General features: G+C 49.8%; 1 protein-coding gene across 1 annotated transcript; it reads right to left on the bottom strand.

Annotated features, from left to right (window-relative positions):
• Nucleotides 1-539: 539 nt before the first annotated feature.
• CLK3 (CDC like kinase 3) lies at nt 540-25,857 on the bottom strand. The gene is made up of 13 exons (XM_036734482.1): nt 25,754-25,857; nt 20,172-20,326; nt 14,909-15,122; nt 12,504-12,600; nt 12,161-12,227; nt 8,522-8,638; nt 7,657-7,823; nt 7,011-7,105; nt 6,771-6,900; nt 5,523-5,605; nt 2,613-2,692; nt 1,284-1,374; nt 540-943 (listed from the first exon to the last, which is right to left on the bottom strand). The coding sequence occupies exons 2-13, from the start codon at nt 20,324-20,326 to the stop codon at nt 767-769; spliced, it is 1,473 nt and encodes a 490-aa protein (XP_036590377.1). The 5' UTR covers nt 25,754-25,857; the 3' UTR covers nt 540-766.
• Nucleotides 25,858-27,563: the final 1,706 nt, after the last annotated feature.

Raw genomic sequence — 27,563 nt, 5'->3', positions numbered from 1 at the left:
CTGGAGCGTGGTCTGCAGAGCTCTCAGGGGCCTCCCAAGGCCGTGCCTTTCACACGGGGCAGCTCTTATCTCAAGCTGAAGTTGGCACCCATTATTCTTAGTTCTGCCCCTGGGGCCAAAACAAAGCAAGTCCACACAGGACAGTGGAGAACACCCCAAACAGGGAGCTTCCAACTACAAAGACTAAGCCAGAAAGGATCTTAGGAGGGAGAGACTCCAGTTCTCTTTCCATTATACTGTTTGCTAAGAAGCTATTAAGATCTTTAAGTTGTTGTGATTCTTGGATTAGAAAGTGACAGAACTCCAGTGACTACACTGGTACTAATGGCTACCCTTGAAGAATTTCATCTAGTGTAGACCCAGAAGAACAGATAGGAGACAGCACTTTGTAGCACAGAAGTCCTGGGTGTCGGTGTCACCTTGGCCTCTGTGACCTGGGGCAGGCGCTGTGGCCTGTAAAATGAAGGGGGCGAGTAGAGCCAGCTCTGGGAATTGGACAGGGCACTGAGCCCTGGAAGATGGACACATGTACAAGGAAGTTATCAAACAGTAAGAAACACTTTATTTAACTTTACAACATATAAATATCTTGGGTCAAATCTGTGCTTTCTGGTAAGCTCTGCTCTTCCTCCCCTCTGGGGCTCTGCAAGCATGAGGAAGCCCTGATGACAAAGGATGGAGGGGAGGTACAGACATCCCCATGGGCCCCAGGCCCCCTCCCTTGGTTGCCCTCCCCCCATCCCTAGGCCGAGTGGCCGGACACCTGTCATCTGCTCAGGTTTCGGCTACATCGGAAGGTCCTCTCCTCGGGTGTCAGGCCGGCAAAAAACGGGTGGAGCAGGGCTTCAGCCAATGTGATCCTCTGGGCAGGATCAAACTCTAACATCCTCCTCATCAGGTCAAAGAGCTGGACATGCTCCAGGGAGTCGTGGAGCATGTAACTCTGAGGGTGGGAGGCAAACAAGGACCAGCCTGGCATCAGCAACCCTGGCTAACCCTGCCAGCCCCTTCAATGGCTGAGCCTTCAAAGCACTTTGAAACGGACACATTTATCCTTTTGCTTCCTACCTACCCCCCTGAATTTCAGCTGAGGATTAAGAGTCTGAGCAACTCCTCTAACAGATGAGGACATGGAAACAGAAGGCTGTGACTTGTCCTAAGTCACACACAGCAAGCTAGAAAACCAGGGTCAGAACCCGAGTTCTTGAGAAGCCCTTGCTCTAAACCAGAGGTTCCTGTCCCTGCCCCAGCTCCTTGTACTTGGCCCAGACTAGGCCACTCACCCTCAGAGGTTTGCAGTTCTCTTTGACGTATCTGCCGTCTGATGTGTTTTCATCCCAAACCAGGCCTCCCTTATAGAAGTATTTCTGTTTCCTGGAGTGTAACAAACGACATTAGACACAGACTGTCACTTGTGAGCTAAATGTGACTCAGGGTTGTGAGGCTACCTCTCCTGGAAAAATGAAGGCAGGGAGAAGGCCAAGATTGCTCACTGGGAACTTTGCTGTCCTTGTATCAGCACCTCCTAGTGCCTGGAGCCAGGAGGTATTGAAGGGAAAATGGTGGTGTGTGGAGGGGCACCTCAGAGCTAGAGAGGTGAAAAAGTTCAGACACCCCACAAACCATATATATGGTTTAAGGGAGCTGGGGCAGGAGGAGAGTGAAAGGTTCAGAGGCTTCATCTGGGGCCCTAGTTTGGAAGCACACAGAGGAGGGTTAGGATGTCTACCTCCACCCTCCAGGAAGAGCCCAGACGGACTACAAAATGCACCCATGTCCACCTAGGGATCCTGTGGCCCTCATAACCTGGGTTTGACTCTGCCCAACAGGCTAGAGCGCTGGGCTCGGTCGAAGAAGATGAAAGTCAATAGTCTTGCATGTGGGTACAACCTACTTCACAATACAAGATGGGAAGGAAGGGTGGCCAGAAGACCATTCTGAAAATTCCCTGGGTCAGCAATATGCTGTGGCAGCCCTAAAAGCTAACCCTAAGTTGGGCTGCGTCAGGTAAGGGGTGACTTCCAGGAAGAAGGAGGGGTTGGTCTGCCCTGGTCACACTACTTCATGTTCAGTTCTGAGCATCCCACTTGAAAGAGGCCAAAGTGTCCAGAGGTGACCAGCGCAGGAAAGGGCCTTTGGTCCACATCATGTGAGGATCAGATGTAGAAACTGGGGAATACCATCAGCCGGAGGAAGTCCCAAGAATTGTCACATGGAGGAGAGCGCAGGCTTGTTCTGTGGGCCCCGAGGGCAGGAGTAGGGGTAGTGGTACAGAGATTGAGATGCAGGCAGAACTTCTGCCCTAAAAGGGCAGGGGGTTCCCCTTCTTGGGGGAGGCTGGATGACCCCTAGCGGGTGTTTCACAAATTCTTATTCCATCTTAAGTCAATCCGAGGGCCCCCAGGGCCAAACAACTATTCTCACTCTTCTAGCCTCCTGGTCACCTGGTGATGGGGAGTACAAGGTAACAGCATCTCTGTGTTATAGATGGGTGAAATGATCACACAACATGTGCCTGAGCTGGGATTCAAAGGTAAACCTCGACTCCTCAAGTCCACTGCTCTCTCAATGTAGATTAATAATTCCTTAGACATCTACAGAAGACTTCTTACCTGGTTCGATGGATCATATGAGAGGGGATGGGTCCCAGAATCTTTTCCATCATCACAAGGTGTTCCCGGTTTTCATGAGTCTGGGGGGAGGGGAGGGGAGTGTCAGAACAGAAAAGTGTGAGGTTAAGTTCCAGGTTTTGCTCCCTCCTTCCTCAAAGGCAGTCTAGGAAGTGGATTATTGATACCCTCTTTTCGTTTTAGGAAGGGTATTCCACCAGACTGATGGAGTGAAGGTTTTTTGTACTACCAAATCCCCAACCCCTCTGGCTTCTAAGAATAGCAGTCCACAGGACCCAGAGAAGACATTCTAAGGCTCCTGATGATCGATTAATGAATGACCCAGGAGAAGGGAGTGCAGAAAAGCCTGCTCAATGTAGGCTACTGCCAATGCTGCTAGTTGCCAGCAAGATGGAATCAAACCTGAGTCAAATCCTTTCTCCAAACTTCCCTGTTTCTGTCCGAGGCATCATCTATCCCCAGTCATCCAACATCAAAACATCCAAAACTTTCTCCCTGCTCTTCTCTGTGACCAGTCTGCCCGAGAAGTCCTGACTTTCTTCATGGTGTCTCAGTTTTGAAATACCAATAACCTCCAATCCTGCTACCTTCTCATTTCCTGCTTTAATAGGGCTACTTAACTGGCAGATCATGGAAATGTCATCGACATCACAGCCTAGATCTTAGCTAAACATCTGACATTCTCCTGACAGACTGAACCCTTGGACCCAAGGAACACTGATGAACCAGTCATCAACCTGAGAGACTGCCAAGGGCATACTCAAAGCCCTGTCCTGTTCAACATTTTTATCAGCAACTCAGATGAAAACAAGTCACTGAAGGGCCTTTCAAGTTCATCTAGTCCAAGCCCCTTGTTTTAATGAGGCCTAGAGAGGTTAGGTGACTTACCCAAAGTCACACAGGTAGCAAAGTCAGGATCTGAAACCAGATCCCAAGACTCTAAACCTAACACTCTCCCCACGGCACTACACTGCCTCCCTCTGCTCATGCATTCTGAAGCTCCAGAAAGGCATGGCTAATGAGGGATTCAGAAAAATCCTGAGACTGGGCTGATGGGCCAAAAAAAAAAAAAAACAGCCCAACCGAAAACCTCAGATGAAATTCAAAAAAGGTTAAATATAAAAATCCTGCACTTACATTAAAAATAAGTTAATTATGTAAGTATAGGCATTCATATAAAAAAAAATTTTTTTTTTGAAACAAGCCAACAGTGTGAGAGCTACTCAAAAAACTGATGGCATCTTACCCTGAACTGACAGCAGTAGAGTGCCAGGACAAAGGGGCTGTCACACAATCCTTAGGCCATCTCTGGGTACCAGTTCATAAAAGAGACCTCTCGGAGGAAAGTGAACACAACCATGAGGGTTCAAATTGCATTAAAGGGCAAAGGAACTGGGGATGTTTAGTGTGGAGAGAAGAGACTTAGGGGACAGATCTAGGAAGGACTGTCCTATGGATTAGAGAACAGATTTATTCTGTGATAACTAGCAAGCAGGACTAGAACCCACAGGTGGAACTTAGCCAAAAACAGACTTTGGATCAGCATCAGGGAAAGCTTTCCAATCAGGGTTGTCCCACAAGGAATAAGCTGCTTTGTGAGTCTCTAGAAGGCAAAGGGGGAGGCTGCGAATTTAAAACCCTGTTGAGGAGACTCCTGCTCTGGGTGCTCAACTGGACAAGCCTTTGTCCTCTAAGGACAAGACTTGAGTTCATTGATTGCAGTCAACACCTAACTCTCCTCTTCCTCCAAGCTCTCCCTGCACACACTGCACTGCTAGATTAATCTTCAGTAAGTACCACTTTAATCAGACCACTGATTTCCTTGAAAAGCTCCAAAGGATCCTCATCAGTCCCCAAAATCAAGTAACAAATTCCTCAGCCAGTGTGGCATTCCAGGCCTGCAATCCATGTCCCTCTCCCCTACAAACCCGTCCTCCAGCATTCTAGCCTGGTCAGGACCCTCAGTGGTAGGGGTTAGTTCTCTCTTCAACAGGTCCTATTGGTCACCTACCCTGGCCAGGTGCTGTCACGCTTCAATACCCCCAATAAAAGCAATAATGAAATATCTTCTCTGCCCCAGAATGGTTTCAAACACTTTTGTTGGCTCCACCAATTATTAATTAATTAATTAATTAATTAAACCAATATTAAAACTCACCGAGACTCTGGAGGACTTAGGTGGTGGGCCTATTAGTCCTGGTAGCAGCAACAGGACCCTCAGAGGTAAAAACAAGCTAAAATCCCTTGTAGGTGTGTACCAAGTTTGTGCCCTTCTCTGCACCTTTCATCATGGCATTTCTACCAAGACGCCCCCTCCTTCAAGGCCTAGTCTGAGTCCCACTTCCCAGGGTGGCGGTGGGGAGGCAGGGTGAAATGGGTATTGCATAGCACCTACAACAACCCTGGGAGAGAACATGCTATCGTTATCTTCCTTTTACAGATGAGAAAAACTGAGGCAAATAGTTAAGTGACTTGCCCAGGGTCCCCTATCTACAGAGGGTCTGAGACCAGATTTGAACTCAGATCTTCCTGATTCAGCCCTGCACTCTATGAATGCCCCACCAGTTGCCTCTATGGCGATTTCCTCCAGGAAGCCTTCCCTGGACCACTGCCTGCCAAACCCCTCATCCCTCTCCTGCCTACTCTAGTCCATCGCTTTACAGTCTGAATCACAGTCTAATCTCCCCAACCAGACTATGAAATTTCTTTAGGAGGGACAATATCTTCTCTTTCTCTAGTTTCCCCCACAGCACCTAGAGCAGGCCTGGTTATACAAGAGGTGCTCGATCAATGTCTGATGGTTGAGAATGGCAAGCAGATACAGAAGAGGGGCCTGGTGAAGAACAGGCCGAGGTCCCAGGGGTAGGGAAGGAGGACTGGAGGGAAGAATACCTGGAAGAGTGTGAAGCCCCGATAGTACTCAAACAGAATGCACCCGATGCTCCAGACATCGCATGGCTGCGCCCAGCCCAGCTCTGAAATGACAGAAGAAGAAACACCATGAGAACGTAGGCCCTGCTGCCACTTGAGCACGTGTCCCACATGGCAGCCTGAGGGATGCCAGGTCACTGGAGCCATAGACTGTCAGGGCTCAAAGGCACCTCGGAGGTCAGAGGGTTCCAACCCTCCCATGTGACAGATGAGGAAAGTGAGGCCCAGATGGGAGTAAAGACTTGCTCAAGGTCCTGGGGTCCTACATGGTGGAGGCCAGACTTGAACCTGGACCTTCTGGCTCCCGGCACAGGGATCTTCCCATCACACTTGTAGTTTGTACATCTGTCCTGTTCCCCTGTGAGACTCTAAGTCTCACAAGCAAAGACGTGGTTTCTATTCCTCCCTTGGCACCCAGTACAAGGCTTTACCCAGTCAGTGCTTGCTTAACAAATGGTGGCAAAAGCAGCAGCTGGTGATGTTTCTGCCCACACCCGCAGGACCCACCCACCCTCTCCCTTCCCTCCAAGCTCGAAATCCTGTTAGGAGCACCCGAAGCTCTTCACAATCCTAGAACACAATAGGAAACTCACAAAAGAAACGTCCCCTAGTACGACCATGCCGAGCCGCATGGGGGTCCAAAGCCCCCCAAGGCCCCTGCCTGGCCAAGGTGGCCACCTTTGTGTGAGAAGGCTGACAGCTGCTCCGTGCTGTGCTGGAACCTCAGACCTAACTCCTTATGTACACATTGTTCTTGAAGGCAAGTGCCTGTCCTCTGTTTCCTTTCTTTCCTGCTAATGCCTCTGTGCTTGAAGGTGGGCAGAGACGAGGAGGCCCCATTGTCCTGGGCATCTTCTTAACAAAAGACGCATCCACAGAGATTTTCTGAAATGGGACTGGCTCATCAGCAGCAAGCCAACCACTAGGAGCCGGTGTGATTCCTTGTTTGTTTTGGGGTTTGCATGACAGTCCACAAAACTGCTGCCGCTGGAGTGATGTAAATGGGCCTTCCAATGCTGGGGGTGAGGGCGGCTCTCCAGGTGTGCGTCTTGGGGGTCTCACTACACTCAGGTTTACTGGGACATCCACCCTGATGCATTAACCATGGCGACCCAATGCGTGCACACACGCCTCCTGCCAATCTCCACCCCACCCCCATCTCCCACAACGCCAGGTGGCCAGGGAAGTGGGAATCCTAGGGCCACTCACCCAGGATCACCTCAGGCGGGCGATAGTGGCGGGTGGCCACGATGGTGGTGTGGTGCTCGTGGTCAAAGGTGGCGCTGCCAAAGTCGGCGACGCGGATGCTGGTGTTCTTCACGGACTTCTCCTCACAGCTCTGGGAGGCACAGACCCCACTGTCAGGGGCCTCCTTCAGCCCCTGGAGCAAGTCGCCCGTCCTCACCACCCTTCCCTGCTCCCCGAGGGCATCTTGTTCCCCTACTGTACCTTGTTCTCATTGTACAGGGTATCAAAGTCAGAATTCACAAACAAGATGTTCTCAGGCTTGAGGTCAGTGTGGGTCAACTGGTTTTCATGCAGAACTGAGGAGGGAAAACAGAAGATGGGAAGAAGAAACGGAAGTGGCATGATGAGGAAAGGGAAGCGATGGGGTGAGAGGGCAGAGGAGGACCGCCAGGGAAGCCTACCCCACTTCTAACTCTAGCCCTGGTCTCCCCCTGATCTGCTGTAGGAGCCCACCCTAGCTTGTGCTCGACACAAGCAGGGCCATGTTTCCAGGATGTCAAAGAAATCTGAAGCCACAGGAGTCAAAATCAGAGCACCCATTCCCTCCTGATTCATTCCTCAGGGCTCTGAAGTCAGGGTTTCAGGGATCTGCTGCTATCTCTGAGCAGGGGAAAGGGGAAGAAGTGACCTATCAATCTCTTTCACAAAGGAAGGCCTCTCTCCATCACCTCGGCCAGGCCCTCATCATTTCAGACAGGGCTGACTTTCATAGCACACTTCTCCAATGCCACCTGGACTACTCATGCCATCAGCTAAACTAACAAATTGCTGAGGCTAGGCCATTTGTTGGGATCCCAAAGCCTTCACATAGCCCCTGCCCCTCCCCCCAAGGCAGGCACCAACTTACATCGTAAGGCATGACAGAGCTGGTACGCCATGTGCCGGACATGAGGCAGAGGATAGGGCTGGAAGTTGTTCTCCTTCAGGAACTCAAAAGTGTTCTTGCCCAGGAGCTCAAAGGCAATGCACATGTGGCCGTGAAAGTTGAACCAGTCAGACATCAGAACACACAGGCTGGGGGAAAGAGGGGAGAGAACATTAGTCTGGAACACTCCTTTCCACCCCTGTTCTGTCCTCCTTCCCTATGGGTCTAGTTTCGTCCAAGCCAGAGGACCAGAGAAGAAAGCTAGGGCCCTCAGTTTGTGAGCCAAGGGCACTAAAACCCACCATATCAGGGATTTCCCTAATATCCAAAGTTTCAAAATATTTTCAAATTTGGCATTTTGTTTCATCCTCACTATAATCCAATGAAAAGAGGGATGAGGAGTGTTCTCCTCTCCTTAGGTCCACAAAGTTAAATGCCGTGGCCAAGAATACACAGTTGCAATGGTAAAGTCTGGATTAGAACCCAAGCGTCCTGGCTGAGACAGAACTCATTCTAAGCAACCTCTACCGAATGCTTATGGAACATCCCTTGGGCCAGTCTCTGCCTGACAGGATACAGTGAGATCCTTCAGGAAGCCCCCAGACTTTATTTCTAAAAATGTATCTGTCTTTACCACCCCCACCCCCATCTCACAAGCCCAAGAGGAGGTTTCTCTGGCAGCAGTCAAAACAAAGGGAAGACTCCACCCTCTAGATTCCCGTTTCGGTTAAGGATCTATGGGGGCAGAAAGGACAGTCTGGCCCCACGCACGTGTCTGTGTAGAAGTCTGGCTCGGGCCACAGAAGGCACTGCCCCGTCCCCTAACTCTCCTTTAAGGGATGCTCACAATTTGTTCTCTTTGTCCTTCTCCTTGATCTTCTTGAGCACATTGATCTCCAGCCGGGCTGCCTCCCGGTACTTGCCCACATTTCGGATGATCTTCAGGGCGACCTGGGACTTGCCTCTGTGGGCACAGTGAGAGGTCAGGATCTAGATCATGCCCTACCCCTCCCTTCCCCCCACCCCACTCCCAGCTCCAGGATGATTTCTTGGTTCCGTCTGCTCCACTGCCTGGATAAGGTGTCAGAGACCTGGCTCCTGCTCAGAACTCAACAGACTCTTCCAAACTGACATCCCCTGGCCCTAGCCAGCTATCACCTGACCCCTCTCTCTAGGTTCCTGGGAGATCCCAATTTTATAGCAATGATTTCCACAGCACCCCACTCCAGCCTCAGTCACACCCTGTTCTTAACAGAGAGAGATGCACTAAAGCTTTTGATCTTACTTCACCTGCCCAGCCTAAAGTTAAATTATTAAGAAATTACAATGAGAAGAGGCAGCTGAACCAGCTTCTCCTTTAGAAGTCTCACCTATAGCTCTCAGGCACTGGCTAATCCAGCCTTGCAAATAATTATCCCGACTGTCCCACCCAGGAGCCTAGTCCTCCACCCACAGGCCCAAGTCCAAGGAGAATTAGAGAATATCTAATCTTGGCTACAGAGGCCCAGTTCTAGCTGAGGGCCACTGGTTTGGCATTTATCATCAGGCACTTTCTTTTCTATCTGTTCCAAACTAGAGAGAGCACAGTTTAGGAGAGGGAACACTAACTGAATTCAAGTCCTAGTTCCACCGCTTAGAAGGCAGAAAACCCCGGGTAGTCAAACTCTTCTCTGGGCCTCAGCAATAAGCTTCTTCCTCCCCGCCCCAGCCTACTTGGTTCAGATAAGATGCTGCTTAGCGCAGGTGCAAGTCCTCGTCCGGCTTTGGGTTTGGGCCAGAAAAGGCAAACTAATTCAACTTTGCAAAAAATGAAGGGAACAGAGATAAATGGGAATCAGATTGTTCTTGGACCCTCCTCCTCTGCAAGTGGGTCATTCAAGTCACACTTGGTGAAAAGAGAGATGAGGACTGAGCTAAGGTGTGTGTGAGTGTGTGCCTAAGAACATGAATTTACTCTGGACTGTGACCTTGGGCAACTTTTCACCCTACTAGGCCATCTGATCAAAAAAAAAAAAAAAGAAAGAAAGATCTGCTAAAAAGAGCACTGGATTTGGAGTCAGAGAACCTGGGTTCTAATCCCGGCTGACACACTACTTGTAAGTGATACAGTTAAATCACTTAATATCGCTTATTAAATAGGACATTTAATATCAGCTTCCTTGCTTGTCAAATAGGACACTTGGATGAGATGTGCCATCTTGTCAGGTCCCTGGGAGTCAGGACACCTGGATCAAAGTCCCTACTCTGCCGCTTATTAAATGTGAGACTTTAGCTAAGTCATTTCACTCCTCTGTGCCTATAAAAAGAGGGCATTCAGTCCAATGAGGTCTAAGACAGTCTCTTCCAGCTCTAAATCCTGGAATCCTTTATCTCACAAGGCTTGCCATGGGGACTGGAATGCGATAATGAACATTAAAACTTCTAAATGCTATATCCATGGCAAGGGGTTCTTGTCCAGTAAGGCTTTAAGCCCCTGCTGGGTGCCAAGAGCCATGGTGGGAGGGTTAGGGCCTTCAAGCAAACATGGTTAGCACCAAAGGAAGGTGGGAATGGTGCAGTGACAGAGAAATGAGCCAGGCCCTGAGCCCGGATGAGTTTTCCTAGAGATCCTCCTCTGTCCCATGGACAGAGCAGAGGCACAGGGGCTAGGTCTGTGAACTAAGGGATGAGGCCCTGGAGGTGATGAACAAGGGTCTGAAATAGTAATGACCATTTGGAAAGTTGTTCCCATGCTCATCCACTGCTCTTCTCCCAGTGAGAAAGGTAGGGCCTGGGCTTGAGGCCAGGATCCACCACATAACATTAGGGCTCATCATGTAGCCCCTCTGGAAAACAAGGTGGGTGGGTTGGATGAGATGGTTTCCAAGGCCCCTTTCAGCTCTAAATGGATGGTTCTAAGAGGCTCCTTTAGATGAGCCTCCCTCCCAATGCAGAAATGCCCTCCATAGGATTCCAACCAGGGGACCATTTGTCCGCTCACCTTTGGTGCAAGCTGCTCACTAGAACACGGTCTAGTGTATAGTGTGCAAGGCTCTAAGTCAAGGATCGAAACCCCCTCTGATATTACTAGGTCCATGCCAGGACAAGCACTAGGTGCCCTGGGCTCAGTTTCCTTCTCTGTGCAGCCCTAACAGCACTGACCTCACAGGCTTAGCAGGAAGACCAGGTGCTCAATCAAAGGAGAGCCATTATAACAAATGCTCAGGATCAAGGAGGCAGCAGAAGCTGGCTTCCTGGGTCCGGGGACTGCCTCCACCATCCATTTCTCTCACTCCCTGCCCTTTATCAGGCTCATTTCCACAAAGACTCAGTGAATGGTGGCAGGGGCTGCTGCTTCCTCATCACTACCAGCTTGTCTGCATTAAGGCTCCAAAACGGATTCCTCTATACGCTCCCCTCTACGGGAGCCTGGGCATCATTTTCCCAAAGGGAAGCTCCCCTGAAGCTCAAGTGTTAAGGAAAGGAAAAGGAGGAGACGATGGCCAGGTGTCAGATGCCGGATAGAGAGGGAGGGACTTCTTTATGAAGAGCTCCTGGGGCTGGTGGCGGAAGGCCCATTCCCAGTGGAGAGGAGACCACCTTGCCTCTCCCCTCCCTGATCACAGGGTTCACTAGCAGCATGCAGAGTGGATGCCTCCACCATCAATGAGAACACACTCCTTCTGAGACCTTCACTGGTTAATAAGACCACAGAGAAAACATGCATTGTGGCCCAATTCCCAGGGTCATTTTTGTACTCTCAGGATTTGCTCCTAGCCTCACCAAACTGGCACTTACTTATACCCAGGGCTGAATAGGAAGTCTGCCTCTTGTGGCCCTGGTTCCTGGGTACAGAGTCTGATTCTGCCAAGTGGCATCTCCCAGGGAAGCCAGGAGAGATTGCACATCATCTGGGGGGTTCACAGGGGGAACAATGGAGTGGGCAAAGGAAACCAAGAGTAAGTAAACACCTGGCAGCAACACCATACAGGTAAGCCTGAAGGAAACCAGCCACGGGCAGAGAAATGCTTTTCATAAAGAGTAAAAATGTAAGTGAGAGCACTGGTTTTGCTGTTCTTCAGGCTTGGGAAGGCTGCTACTACCACCAGAAATCTCCCTGCTAAGACGATGACAATTCTGGAAGCTGTCTGGCTTCTCCAGTGCATGAGTACTATGGGCTGGGAAGGAAGGAGCAAGGGAGGCCCCAAAGGCTGCTGAGGGTGAGGAAGCAGAAGGAGGCGAGCCAGCATCAGTTCACCGGCGGGACAACTAAATTCCTGGGTACACCTGGCATGGCAAGGACTGCAAGCAGTCCACCACCACTGCCTGACAAACAGGAAGCCTGCAGGCAGAACCTCTAAGTCTACAGGGCCCACCCTTGTGGGCCTGGAATCAAATCTGTGACCATACCCAAGAGCCACAGACTATCTCTCCACTGAAACCAAACTTAAATTCCAATCTTCCCCATGTTCCCTGGGCCCAGAGAGAGAGGCAAACACTCGCTTACCTGGCATGGTCCAGACACTCCACCACTTTGCCAAAGGTGCCTTCTCCGAGGCTTCCCACGATCTCATCTAGGAGAGAAAAGAAGCCCAGCATGAGGATCCTGAGTGGAAGGGGCTGGCGGCTCCTGTAAGATCACAGTATTCAATTCTCAAAAACAAAAAAGGTTTCTCACTGCTACACTCTTTAAAAACAGAAGTTGCTAGTGTCTGCTTCATTCAGGCAATTACTGGTCGGCCCGCTAGCGAGCCACAAGCACTAGAGGCCCCTCCAGGACAACCAGAGAGGTCTCGTCTAACGGGGGGTAAGAAAGTAGAGAGGTAAAGTTTTACGAAAGGTGGCTGTACATCGCTCTTGGAGCCAATCGCCGATCCGGCACACCAGGTGGCCTTCCTTGTCATCTTCCACACTCCTGCTGCTGCGCTTACTGCTCTGTTGGCTTCTCTGCGAGGACCGCCCCCCGAAACGAAACGCCATCCGACCAATTGCATGGTGGGCGGTTCCGATTGGCAGATGGAGGTGTCGGTCAAAGGCAGAGGCGGACGGAGACGATGATGAGACAGGCGGCCGGTGGTTGGTTGGTTGGTTGGATTTTCCAGATCCCAGCATTTCATAAGGCACACAGCATATATAACGATAGGGATATTGCAAGGGACACGTCAAGACACAAACTGACTTCAAAAACAGAAAAGTAAAAAACAGCTACAGGTATGTAAAGAAAACTGGCATTATCTATAAGATGGGATGTCGTAGCCGATAGGAAGGAAAGACCAGCCTCTGCTCCTGATATGACGGTGGCGTGGAAGTGCCACAGCCCCAGGGTTCCCACCACTAAGCTTCCTCCCACCATGTCCCACCATCTTTGCAACTGGGGGGGGGGCCAGGTGGCAGCTTAGCTTCCTCCAGCCTAAGGATATCACCCCATGGCGATGATGCACTTTGAGAGCGACGCAGGAAAGGTGCTTAGCCTTGCATGGTGCCCCGTGCATGGGCTAAGGTCCATCTAATCAGAAGCAGAGGGCCACTCGCCTGCCAGCGGGGTGGGGGAGGGGAAGTCTTCAGCTACTGCTGCGCTCCCATGGGTTTCCCATCCTGCCCCTCAGCTGCTTTTGCTCTGCCCTTTCTGCCTTGGGTGTCCCAATCAAGAGCTCTTCCAAGCCCAGACTACCAAGCACAGCAAACAACAACCCTTCCTCCCTGAGCTGCTCCCTGATCCAGAGCATGTCTCCAGAACTACAGTGAGATGACTTTCAGCATGGCTGCTCCTTCTGCCACACTCTACCTCCGCTATCAAGAGACCATAGTTCAAAAGCATCCCTAATCCTCCTCGTGTCCAGTGGGCCCTCTATGCTAACCAAAGGGCCTCCAGATGCTGAGTGGACCCACACTGGTCCTACTCCAGCTACTGCCCTTCCCAAGGACAAGAAGCCGCTGGACCCACAGTCCAAGAAATACTCATAGAGCATTCAATCTCCATGCTGGCTGTGGGTCAGAAGGTATGGGGGAGCCATCCCTGATCCCTACCCCCCCACAACGGAAGGAAGGGAGAGGGAGATATATGTGCCATGGGAAGATCAGAAATGAAGTCGGAGACCCTAAAAACTGCCTTAGAGTAGAATGCCAGACAGGCTGCAAGACCACCACGCTATGTGAAATCCTCGTTTAATATGTCACACTGTCACTCACACACACACACACACACACACACACACACACACACCACACACACACACAGAGGCGTATGCACACGCATATAGTTATTTAGTATTTCCTATACTTTATATAAGGATAAGCATAAGCAAAAGAAGGGACTTCATTCCCTCCACTAAAACAGTCATTTCTCAAGGCACTTACAGACTGAGTGGGAAGAAATGGATTGGCAAGGAGAGGGGCCAGAGGAAGGTAGGGAGGAAGAAGAAGAGGAAGGCAGCCAACCCTGAAGCCATTTCACTCATGATTCTTGACTTGCTGGGCTACACAACACTGTGTTTTGCCACCAGCAGAGGTGATAAAAGATATTTATTCTGGCAATTCCTGATAGTCTCTGCTGTCAAATCATTCATTTTTGCAAATTATTTCCAAACCGTGTGATCTGTCCCTTCCCCCCATTTACACTTTAAAACCCCAGCGAGATACAAATAACTGCTACTTCTTGCTCATTTAAAAGAAATAAGAGCGGAAAAAAATCTGGGAGTTAAGGCTGGAGGGAGTAATTCCCAATGGGGATGGCTGCAGAGAGCCCAATCCTTGTCCACACACAGAGAAAGTCCCTGCCTCTCAGGTACAGCATTCTCCGTCTTGAAGGACAGGGGCTTGGGAAAAGGGAATGAGTTTGTGGAGTGTAGGCAACAGTCAGGCACAAGGACAGATGAGGTATAAACCAAACAGCTCCCATCAACATCTGGGAGCAAAGGAAAAGAGAAACCAACTCCAGATACTCTGTCTGGTGATGCTGACCCAGATCACAAAGGCCTCCCCAGTCTGATTTCACTGGGCACCTCCAATGCCCAGATCAGAACTCAGATACAGGTGCCAAACAGGGTGCCGGAGCCAGAGGTCGAGACGGGTGCTGCTGCTGCCCATCGAGAAGGCTGAAGTATCAGGCTCACACCTGCTATGTCGGCGAAGGACCAAACAAACAAGACACACATGAGGGTTCAGAGGTACTCACCCAGGTCAAATACACCTGAAAGGAGGCTAAAGAAAGGTGAGGGCACCAAACAATGGCCAGCTCGCTCTGGCCACTACTCACCGAGGAGGCGCTGCTACAAGACCTGGTGCGGCGTTTTCGGCAGTGATGGGGGTGCTTGCGAGTTCGATGCTGGTCCCTCTCCCTCGACCTCCTGCGGTGGTGTGAGCGGGTTGAGTAATAGTCCTCTCCGAAGGATGGGCTTCGCTCCTCAAACCTGTAGTTGTCACTGTCCCGACGCTCCCGGTATCTCCTTTGGTAGGGCAGGCGGTCATGGCTGCATGAGGGGGAGAGGTCAGGGTGAGGAAAGTAGAACCAGGGGGCACTACTGAATTCCATGCTATGCCGGCGCCCAGGGAAATGAAATCCCTCAGACAGCCTGCAATCTGGCATGTAATGGGGTCAGGGCTAAATGGGTCTCTACAGATGAAGGCTAGCCCATGAGGAAGCATAAAGGATGCCCAGAAGGGAGGCAGCCACGTCAGCTTCCTCTGGGGCCTTCCAAAGGGAGGAACATATTCTTGTGTAGCCAGGAGGGTGCGTCCTGCCCACTGCAGAGGACAAGGTACCCAGTATTAGATGAGAAAGGTTTCCAGGCTCTCTTCTGTACTTGGAGCTACTACCCATGTATGTCATTCCCATGCAAAACCCAGGGAAGGCAGCAGGATGATCAATCCTTGGGAGAAAGAGGCAGACAGCAGACAAATGACAAACAGGGACCCGAAGGCATGGCTCCATCATCAGAGAACGGGTGACCTGGGGCTCCATCTAGACAGGAGGGCCCAAAGAGCAAGGATGAACCTCTGAGTTCTCCCCCGTCAGAGGTCTTATGACACCCACAGAGAGGGAGGAGAGCCAAAGGCCAGGAGAAACAGTGCCAAGTGAAGGAGGAAATGTTCCCCAAGAAGAGATGACTGGCCAAAGAATAAGAAAAATGTTTCTAAAAGAAACCATCAGCAACCACATGAAAGACAGCTTAGATCACAAATAAGAACAAGGCAAGTAACAACCTGGAGGCTCTGTTTCAACCCAAAATGGATGGGGTCAAACAGCAAACTAGCAAAGATGGAAAGACGGAAATGGCTGATGTGTGTGTGACCGTGGGAAGACAAGTACAGTTGAGGGTTGCTTTGACCATTCTGGAAAATGATTTGGAATTACATGAGAAAAGCCACCGTCTAAGATGGCAGAGCAGAAGGAGGCAGGGCTAGGAGCATCCCCCACAATTCCTCCAAAAAGATCAGACCAAAATCCTGACTGGGAAATCTGAGAGAAAAAATTACGGTGAGTCCTTTGTCCAGTATGGGGACCCAGAAAGAGAGGCTTGTGGAGCCAAGGACTGCTGTGCAGAGAAGGCTGGGCAGCAAGGGGAGAAGGGACCCCAGACCCAGCGCAGAGAGGCCTGAACTTGGGCGGGGTGCAGGAAGAGCACCCCGGCGGTCCTGGAGCTCACTGCTCAGCTCTGGGACGATGGGAGTGGGGGGCAGGCTGTGCCTAGCAATGCCATTCCAGTCAGGAGCAGCCACAGACCCTGGGGTGAGTATAGAGTGAGGAGAGGTTCAGAAGCAAATATAAGCGATGTGTCCAGGACCCCAGAAGCAGAGTCTGAAGTCGGTAGGGATTAAAGAGGACAGAAATCTCAGTAAAGGGAGCCTCCAATTCTGGGCCTCATAACAAGCAGAGCTGTCCAGCTCTCAGAAATGGGTGAGTCCAGCAGCAGGCCCATCCTCATGTGGGCTACTTAGAACCAAACCCAGGTCAAGAGCTCAGAAATTAGGCTTTCCCCTGGATCAGACCACTCTGGGCTCACAGAAACCTTGCAGGTCGCCAGCATGAGATGTCCCTGTGCTGTAATAATAAAAACACTCAATGCCCCCAAGAAAGCAGCAGCAAGACAGAGCCAGCATGGAACCTAGTTCTAATAAAGTCCAAAGTCAAGACAAAAGATGGAAGAACAAGCAAATAAAAAAAGAATCCCACAGAAAAAGCTATCATAATGATAGAGATACTCAAGAGAAAGACCCAGAAGAAAAGAATGACTCCAATACATCTACAAGCAAAACCTCAAAGAAAAAGAGGGCATGCACAAGGGTTCAACTAGAATTCCTGTGAGAGAAGAAGCAAGAGTTTTGTTTTGTTTTTTAAAAGAGTTAAAATGTTTTTATAGATGAATTGAAAGGAAAAAATTAGAAAAGAAATAAGGTACAAAACCTTGCCCAAGCAATAAACCTAAAAACTAGAATGAACTGAATAGAGGCTAATAACTCCACCAGACAACAAGAAATAGTAAAACAAAGTCAAAAGACTGAAAATATAGAGGAAAATGTAAGGTACTAAACAGCAAAAGCAAATGAACTGGAAAACAGATCAAGGAGAGATACTTTAAAGAATCACTGGTCTACCTGAAAGTCATGACCAAAAAAGAACCTAAACATAATATTTTAAAAATCATAAACTACTCCCGAGATCTCCTGGAACCAGAAGGCAATGTAGAAGAGAAAAAGATCCATCCAGAACTACCAAAAAGGAACCAACCCCCCCCCCCCCCCGCAAAAAAAAACCTCCCAGAAACATCACAGACAAAATTCAGAGTTTCCAGATCAAAGAAAAAATATTCTAAGTAGCCAGAAAGAGAGAATTCAAGTACCAAGGAGCCACAGTCAGGACCACACAAGATTCAGCAGCTGTCACTCTAAAGAAGCAGAGAGCCTAGAATACATTCCATAAGGCAAAGCATATGGTCAAGAATAACTAACCCAGCAAAACTGAATCTACTACTAGGGAAAAAGTGGACCCTTAATGAAAGAGGACGTCTAAACATTCCTAGTGAAATGATCAGAGCTGCCCTGAAATTCTGAAGTGCAAACACAGAAGTCAAGACAAATCTAAAATTATACGTAAGTTAACAATCCTAAAGGACAAACAAGGACAAACTGTTTACATTCTAATATGCAGAGATGGCACAGGCATCCTCTCAGAACCCTATCATTATCAGAAGTCATAAAGGAAATCTAATTAGACAGAGAGCCTGGGAGTGGTTTTGTTATGTTGTGATGATCTTCAAAGAATCATGGAAAGGGAGAGGAACAGGAATATATTAGGGAGGGGAAGGGAGAACAAAGATGGGGAAAATGATCTCATTTCATGGGGGACACAATTAAAGTCAAACAAGGAGGAAGGGTTGGAGAGGGGACACCCAAACTTCATCATCTACTAAACTGGCCAAAGGAATGATGAATAAACATGGAGACAGAGAACTGGGTACACAATTATACTTCCCTAAACAGAAAAACTGGAGGGCAAAGAGAGAGAGGAGGACTACAAGGAATGGTAGATTAAGTGAGGGATTAGTTTTAAGCAAAATAAACCCTAACCCAGGATGTAAAAGTATTTATAGGAGCTCTTTTTGTGGTGGCAAAGAACATGAAACTGAGCCATTGACACTCCACCAACAGAGCGTCTTGCTGCTCCTGTATTTCTGAAGTTCCTCTAACAGTGACTATTTCAGGCTTTTGTCATCTTGGCCTCTTTGCTGAGTGTAAGGTGTAAGTTGTTTTGATCAGCATTTCCTCTACCAGGAAAATGAATCAATCTTTCACATCTTTTAAAAATGTGTAATTCTTCTTTTAAGAACTCTTTTTTCACACCCTTTAGCAACCAGGAATGGCTCTTGGTCTTCTATATTTGTGTTAATTTCCCACATAAACAATATGTGGGGATATCAAATATTAGTGAGAGCTGATCCAAATTTTTTTTTCCTAATCAACAATTTACCTTCTTACCTAATTACACCAAATTGATTTGTACAAATTTGTTTCAAATTCAAGTGAACAAAAAAGGGAATATAAATTTTTGTTAATTGAAAAAAAAAATTAAATTGATTTTTTAAAAAAATAAAAGTAAAATTACCTGATGGAAAAAGAGAAAAATAATCACTGACTTGTTCATACATACTCTTTGATCTAGAGACCCTTTTGCTGGCAATGTACCCCAAGGATATTAAAGACATATAAAAAGAGGCAATAAGAAAGGCCCCATAATACAGGAAAATATTCATGGCAGCATTTGTGTGTGTGTGTCAGCAAAAAACTATAAACAAACCAAAAAGATGTCCATGGATTGGGGAACAGCTGAACAAATTGGGGTAAATGAACCTAACAGAATATTATGACACAGTAAAAAAGCATAAAAATGAAAAATTCAGAGAAGACTTGTCTGAACTGATGCAGAATAAAGAAAGCGTTATCAGGAAACAATATAGACAAGGCCTGCCAAGACCACTAAAACAAAAGCAAATGCCTGTAATTGTGATGACCATTCTTGGATCACTAAAGGAGTGTACCTCCTGGTTTCCTTGGACAGGTGAGGGCCTACAAGCACAGGACAGAACATGTCAGTTTATCAGCTGGCTGTGCTTGCTTCTCTGTCATAAAGGTGAGGTGGGGGATATCCGAAAACCACTGTGATGTAAAAGCAAAGGAAATCAATAACACTTTAAAAATGTAAGGACCAGGTGAGTATGGCTGTCGTGGCGAGCCTGGGGCAGCAAGAGACGGCTTTTTAAAATACACTGCTATTTTGTTTTTTATATCTTGCTCATTCTATGCTTCCTTCCTACCCCAGCCAGACCACCACTTCATGCCACAATCAATTAAAACAGAGGGGGAAAAAGGCAGTTCACCAGAACCTAACACCTCAACCACATCTGACAGCACTTGTAACACTCAAAAAGCCTTGACCCTTGCCGCTTCAGAGCAGAAGGAGTGTGTTTTGTGGCCTCTTCTCCAGGGCTGAGCTTCGTGGTAATGATGACCACAGCGTTTTATCTCTCTGCCTTGTTCTTTCCACTTACGTGGTCGTACTCGCTATGTACACTGCTTTACTGGCTCTGCTCATCTCTCTACATCAGTCTGAGTTCTCTGCTTGCTTCTCTGAACTCTCCACATTTACCCTTCCTAATGCAGAGTAACACTCCAGTCTATTAACGCATTACAATTTGTCTAACGGAGCCATGGCATTTTTTACTGTTCCTGGTTCTTCTAGCACAGAAAGAGCTGCTAGGACTATCTGGGTGAATAGTGGTCCCCTCTTTCTGACTCCTTAGGGTGTGGGCCAGCTAACCTGGCCCTCCAAGGTAAGCAAAGGGCAGGAGGACAAGATCTGGAAACTAAGGATGACATACCTAAATTCACCACAGAAATGAAGGGGCAGTGGAAGAGCTGAATAAGAGTGGACCTAGCAAGGAGGTAGTAGCAGGATGCTAAGAGTCCGGAAAAAATACTGCCTACCACTCTCCCTGCCCTTCTTCTTCCTGATTGGCTCTCACCTTCTGGATCGAGATCTTCTGGGGGGAAGTGGTTCCCTTCGAGATGGGTATCGAAGTCTCCCCTCATGCTCACGGCTGTAAGACCTCCTCCTCTTCCATCTGTGACTTAGGTACGAGTCCTGCTCGGGGGAGCGGTATCTTTTACAGTGATGCATCTAGGACACAAGAGAGACACTCGATTGAAATGCTAGCAGGTTCCATCAGGGAGAGAGGCAACTGACTCCAGGGACTGGGTTCCCAGACTAGCTAAAGCCTAGCCAATGTGGAGCCTGGGAAACTGGTCATGTCAAGGGGAATACTAAAAAGGGGGCCTATTGTTCTAGCTTTGAGAACAAGTTCCCCTCTCCCCAAGCATGGCTATTAATCAAGAAAAAAAACTGAGGTTGTACCCAACAAACAGGCCAAACCTCCTGCGTACTGCAGCTAATGAGTAACACTTTGCTGCTGAAGAACAACAGACTTCTTCCATGTAAAAGGTCTAGTCTGACTTGGGAAGGAGTTCAGTAGGGTAAACAGGTTCTGTGGCTCTGGCTCTATTCCATAAATAAGGGGCATATCCCTAGGAACCCAGTCTGGAGCGGGAGATAAAGATACATATCATCTAAGTCAGATCCCAAGAAGGTAGGGAGATTGGGGCACATTACAACTACTGATGATGGTGAGGAAACACAAAGTTATTCCCTGATGTCCCAAACGTAGATTCCACTTCTTCTAAGTCAGAAGGAGGTCGTGTAGGGAAAAAGGACATGGGGGCACAACGAACAGTGACAAATCTTGAATTAATGATGAAGAAAGGTGAAGGCAAAACACTATCTAGACCGGGCACCTCAGAGCATGAAAAGTTAATCATTCTGGCTAGATGCTGGATAGGAATCTGGCAGGCAGGTGGCCAGAAAACTAGTCCTACTGACCTTTGGGTAGCCCTGATCCTAATGACCTTTCCCTCTGTCCCTTCTGTGTAAGAGGTCTACAGGTTGCTCTGGAGAGCTGATCCTGCCCTGTCTGGCCCTAGCACCTGTCTCCTGCACCTCATGCTACCTTCATAGCTTGGGAGTGCTGAGTCCCAAAGTGTGCCAACCAGAAGGCTCCTTAGTCCCAAACTGCACTTCAAAGCTCTAGTCCCATCTACCTTCAAGCCCTGCCTAGCAGAGGAGGCAGCTCCCAATCTCTCTCTCCCAGGTGAAGGAGCAGCAAGATGGGACAGTCTTCACCAGCCAGGTTGGAAAGGAGCCCATTACCTCACAGCAGGAACCTAGCCCCTAAAGTTTTGACATTAATGGTGAAGTCTCTGGTTTGCAGAGGACTGAGATCTCTCTACTACTCCAATGAAATCACCACACATGATCCAAGAAAAAACGAGATGGACTCCAGAGGAGTTCCCCATTCCACCAACTCCAAAGCCCTGGATGTGGAGGCCCACTCATGGAGCATGCTTTTTTGTTAGTTTGGTGGGCATCCAATTTTAATTCATTGCATCCACCCCAGTCCTGCAACCCTCCCTTCCTCTCCTCACCACTTAGGTGGAGCAATCCTCCACTTGGCTGGTCAGTTCTGGACTAACTGCAGCGCTTACTAAATAGAGCAACGCCTAAAATTGAAGCTCCGGCCTGGGTGATTATGCAGACTCCCCATAATGATTGTGTCTCAGGAGGCCCACTGATGACTTCCCATCCCCTTCACAGCTCCCACCTTACGAGGCTCAAAAGCAATTTTCCATGGAGGCATTGCTAACAACTTCAGATTGAATTTGGGTTAATGCTTTATGTTTAAAAAGCCTTTTAAGATCAGCTGACTAATGTTACATTAGCTTCCTGTAATTATCCCCAAGGCTAAGCACCCAAGCTGGGGAATAAAAATATGTATCTAACAGCCACCAAAAATGTTTCCCTGTGGCTGGAGTAGGGACCAGGTCTGATTCACCCTGACCTTTCAATGCAGGTTCTCATCCTCAATCACAGGGTTTATGAAGTGATTTACGAACCTGCTTTAGGCCAAAGATTACTTTCTGAGCCCCTAAGATCATCTACGGGTACATGTCCAGGTAGATTTTAGAGCATTTCTTTAGTGCTTTTAAAAACCTGGTTTCACTGATATGGGCGATCCTTTGATTACCTATACTGATCATAACCCCTCTTAGCAAGATGCCAAAGAATATTTGCCACCCTATGGCTACCCTAGTGACAAGCCTCTTCACAGTTACCGAGGCTGGCCCTCTGACATAAAGTCTGTGCCTGGTTTTGTCCTTGAAGGCTCTCCGACTCAGGAAGATGCTGCCAGAGTTTGGGTTTCATGAGCACAGCTGGATCACTTCCAGGCCATAGCAAGATGTCAGAGGAGTCCTTGAATAACCATGGTGATGATGATGATGATGAAATTCACATTTATACAGCTCTTTAACATTGGCAAACTGCTTTACAAATGGTCTCATTTTATCCTCAACCCTGGGAGGTAAGTGCCATTATTATCCCTATCTTACTGATGAGGAAACTGAGGCTGAGGTGAAATGCCTGGCCCAGGGTCACACATATAGTGACTGAGACAAGAGTTTGAATTCTGGTCTTCCTGACTCCAAGTCCAGTTCTATCCACTGACCTACCTAGCTGCCTCCTAGAGGAAGCTTTTGCAGAAATGTCTTGTGGAGTCCAAGATGACATGCTGCTGTCCATCAAATCAAAGGCCAGCTTTATTCCTAAATGTAGCATGGATTCCAGTAACACTGCTGGGTTATGTTAAACTAATCGAGGGTACCATATTGCTTCAAATCTGGGCCACATTTCCCCCAAAATATAGTTTATATCAAACCCATGTAATTTATGATAGTATTCTTAGTTTCATACATATAGCTTAAACCTTCCTGGTCTCCCAGATGGCATTAAGAGCTAGGAGTCTGCAATGGCTGCCCCTGAAACTGGAAGGGCGGCAGAATCCTTTGAAAGCTCCCACTTGAAGGCCATCCCTGACCTCCTTAGAGAGGGAATCTTACTGCAAAGCCCAATGACTCTTTTTGCCTTCTCCCCACTGCCCAGGCTGGACAGTACCACTAGGAAGGAGGGGGGCTTAGGCAGGAGGAGATCCTACCTCCACAAAGATAGGGCAATGTGTCCCATGGCTGCCCACTAAAACCCAGGCTGCGGCTTTCAACTGCCAAAGTGGCTCCATGGAACTCAGTGACACAGAACAGAAAAGTGGTCAGGGAGAAACCATATGGCTACAGTATATGGAGCCTCTTAGGCTTCCTTTGACAACACACACTCAGAAGCCTGCTGAAATCTTAGCGTCCAAAAAGGGATTAATAATGAGAAATAATTATATGCATGCATGTGTACATATATATGTATATACACAGAGTGTGTGTAAGTTTGTGTGTATGTATGTATATGCCTTTCAAAGAGATTTCATTTTAGAGGTGAAAACCTCTATTTAGGGGTAGCCTCATTCAGTCCAATACAGAATTTTAAAACTCACTTCCAAATGACTCAGGTGGAAATCTGCCCATGGCCCAACCTGACACTAAAGATTTCCAGGTTCACCTCCCTCCAAAAATCTACTAGCCCTAAGGCCCATTTCCCAGATTCACTGACACCCCAGGAGGACCCAACAGATTAAAACACCAAGTTTCTAAGGTGAGCCATAGAATAGAACAGCTTTTAAAAGCCCTCAGTTCCAAACTTGTTCTAGTTTTCCTACTGAATGCTGAGGAATGGGAAAAGTCAAACCAAGTCCAGATGCCATGCTGCTAAGATGCCAGCTGTCTGTTCAGAGGTACTAAGGGCACAGCCTCCTTGTCAGTTTTTTCACATGTTGTTGGCATTAGGAAAACTGGGCCAACGAGAACATCCAGCCCAGCCACGGCTGGCACCTGCCCTCTCCCTGGATCCCGACCAATCCAGTACTCCATGGTTATTCTGGAGGGCTGCTGCCGCCACCAATGCTGCAACTTCATCCTCCACCACCTCTAAAATCGACACCACAGAGGTTGAAAATTTTTCTTTTCAAGGGCATTGGAAATGGGGCCAGAGGAAGGAAGGTGGAAGGAGGCCAGTTCTGCTTTGCCAAAGGGGTTGTCTCTATAAAATCCTACCCCAGTTCTGTCCTACCCAGGCTGAATGAGGGGGAGGTCAAACCACAAAGCCAAAGGTGAGAAAAGCCGCAAAGAAAAAGATATAGGGTGTTCCTGCCATCAAGAAAGAAAACACTAGGCCCCACTCCGGGGCTCCAGGCGACAGTATCTTTCATTTTCAGGACTGGAATTATCACAACAAAAACACCCTGCTCTTTTCCTCAGCTCAGGGCCCAGCTGGGGCCCAGCTGTGAATACTTATCGCACTTTGAGGACTCCCCAGCCTGGCTTTCCTGGAATAGCTGAGATACCTTCACTGGGGTTCTGCAGCTCATCTTCCCTCGGTCACCCCCTCCCTAAACCACAGTCTCAGTTTCCACGGGCTGCCATATGGTATCAAGCCAGAGCAAGGGGGTGCGCATAGCGGCAGAAGTGAGACCAACCCAAACGTCTGACTGAGCCCTGGGCACACCTGGCAATGGCACGCTCAGCAGTTTTAACAACTGGGGCGGGGGGGGGGGGGGGGGGCAGTCCAGCATGGAAATTTCAGAAGCGGAAAGCAGAGGTATACTTCAAGGGTGAAATGTACCTAGTGGGTGGGATTTCAGGAACAATGATATTGACAAGGGGAGGGGGGGGTGATGAGGGGTTTCAGAAGAGAGAATCTCATTGGGAAGTTGGGACAGTCGCTGTAGAGGAAGGAGGTGAGGCCAGGCCGAGATCGGGGACGGAGGTTTAGAAGCAGGCAGGGCATTTTAGGAGGGGAAGGAAGAATATTTACGGCAGGGAGAGGACAGAGATCTTACGGGGAAAATGGAAATTTTCAAAGAGAAATGGACGGGGGTTTTAAGGGCATGCCCCGTGGGGGAGGGGGGTTTCGCCGCCAGAGGCACCTTTGGCACGTACATCTCGGGGGACGGGGGGAATTTGGGGGGGGGGCTTAGGGGAGGGGTTGGACTTTCAGGGCAGGGGGATCTTAAGGACATGGAGGGATTTAAGGATGAGAAAGTTAACGGCAGACTTGGGGGGGAGGATCTTGGGTAGAGTTAAGAGCGTGGGGGGATTTAAGTGGGAAGCTTGAAGGGTTCAGGGAATGGGGGATTAAGGGCGGGGGGGAGTCTTGGGGGGTCGACTTGGAGAGCGGAGGAATCTAGGGGGAGAAGGGAATGGGGGGGTGACGGGCAGTGGGGGGGGGCCTTTAAGAAGTGGGGGCGCCTTTCGGGGGTGGGACTTTTAGGAAGGGAGGGAGAGCTTTAGGGGCCGGGGTCTCCCGCTGCCCCCAGGCCCGAGCCACGGTCCCTGGGAGGGTCGGGGCTGGGTGGGGCTGGAGGGGCCCAATAGGGGTTGGCGGGGTCAGGGGTGAGAGGTCAGGGAGGAGGGAGGGAGGGCGCCCGAAGGGGGAGGAGCCGCATCCGCTCCTACCCGCCGTCCCCGCCCGCACCCCAACCACCGGGCCGGAGAGAAGGGCAGGGGAGGGAAGGGGGCTGCCGAGGACAGCGGGAAGGGAGGGGGTGGCTCTCACCGTCTCTCGGGCGCTCCAGCTCCAGCTAGGCCCCGCTCCCAGCTCCTGGCGCCTCTTCCGCTTCCGGCTCCGGGCTGCGGCCTCCGCCCGCGGCGGCCCCGCCCCTCCCCGGGCTCCCCTCCCCCCGCCGCAGCTGCGGCCCCGCCCCGCCGGGCCCTGCGTGCCGCGGCCCCGCCCCCTCCGTCCCTTCCTGCGGGCCCCCGCGGCCCCGCCTCCCTCCCCTTCCTGCCCCGCCCTGCGTGCCGACGCCACGGCCCGGTACACACCCCCTATCGCCTTCTCCCCGCCCCCGCCCCTAGAGTGGCTCCGCAGCGCTTCCTCGCTGCCGCTCTATGCTGGCACTCGCTGTTCCTGGAGGACTGATCGGTCCTCTGGCCTACTGGCTCCCCAAACGTCGGCTCCTGGACCAGCCTCCGTGGCCTTTGGGCGCCACGTGGCGATATACCTGGACCCGGATTGCGACCTCCTCTTTGTAGTCGCTCTGTAGTGACATGCCCACAGCACAGGAACCCGCCAGGCCGGCTCTGTCGCGACAGCCCCAGGCTCTCCCTAGCCGACCCCCAGACCCGGTTGGGGTTGTGTGTGACTCATATTGCGATTGTAACCCCTCCTTGCCCTGCCGGGTGCACGAATCTCAGTACAGAAAGATCACCCGAAAAGGCATCCGAGGCCACCTCCTTCCTAGTTTAAATGGAATCAGTCTCTTCTTACAATACAACCTGGTTATCCATCTTCGGGTTGAATACCTGCAGGGGTGGGGAGCTCACCACCTATCAAGGCAGCTGGCTCCACCTACCGAGGCAATTCTTGGGGCTGAGGAGGTTTGGGAGCCCTCAGCACCTGTTGGTGCCTCTGCCAAGCCTGCTGGCCAGCGCTTTGTCTCCTAAGCGGGCTAGTTAAGGCTCCCTGGGGCAGCAAAGTAAGTGTTCCCTCCAGACTGACCAGAGGAGGAAGCAGCAGAGGGGCCCTCTGCAAGAGGATGTTGAAGACTTGGGGGAACAAGCGGCCTCCCTAATTAAAGGCTCCCGAAGACCCCTCCTAACCCCAAACAGGAAGCTAGTCTAGACCAACCCCTCCAGGAGGTGGAAACCGAGGCCCAGAGCTTTGCCCAAAGCTACATAGTTGGTGCCACTCAGTTCTTTTGACTCCAAGCCCGATGGTTCCTTCCACTGCGCAACATTACTTCTCACCAAGTAGGTGAGGCAAATGAAAGAGAACACCAGGATTCCAACAAGGATCTCCATCTGCAGCTAAAACGATCACTAGCTGACCTGAATGCCCTCATGTGCCGGCCTGTCCTGGTCACTTAGAGCCTCAACATAACCCATGCCATCCACTAATTACACCAGAACCACTTTATGATGCTGCCCTGTCCTACCAGTGGGAATTAGCCCCTCTCTCCCTGCCCTTTTAGCCCTTCTCATCCTGAAGGAGTCAGGCAGCCCCAACCACCTTGTCCACATTGGTGGCTGGGCATAAAAAAGGACAGAAAACACCGACCTTGCCAGGTGCCCCCATCTGGAGCTGAGCTGGGGGAGAAGGGAGGAGGAATGTTTCCCCTGGTCCAGAAGAGGAGGTGAAAGGAGAGAAGAAATGTTAGAAACGATTCTGGGCTTGAGGCTGACATAAAGTCTCAGCCCCAAGAAGTTAAGCCCCTCCTTTCCTCTGCCACCAAAAACCCATGGCCTCTTACCACTGCCAAAGCAACTAGCTATGTGCCAGCTGGAGCCAGTCACCCCTTCATGGAGCCTCAGCTGCTGTCTGGGAAATGGGGTTCTATGTCTGGTTGACTCCTCAAATAAGCTTCAGA

This window comes from Trichosurus vulpecula, chromosome 8 (assembly GCF_011100635.1).
Source record: "Trichosurus vulpecula isolate mTriVul1 chromosome 8, mTriVul1.pri, whole genome shotgun sequence".
Taxonomy (NCBI): domain Eukaryota; kingdom Metazoa; phylum Chordata; class Mammalia; order Diprotodontia; family Phalangeridae; genus Trichosurus; species Trichosurus vulpecula.
The sequence above is the reverse complement of the archived record's forward strand: the minus strand, read 5'-3'. Positions and strand labels throughout refer to the sequence as shown.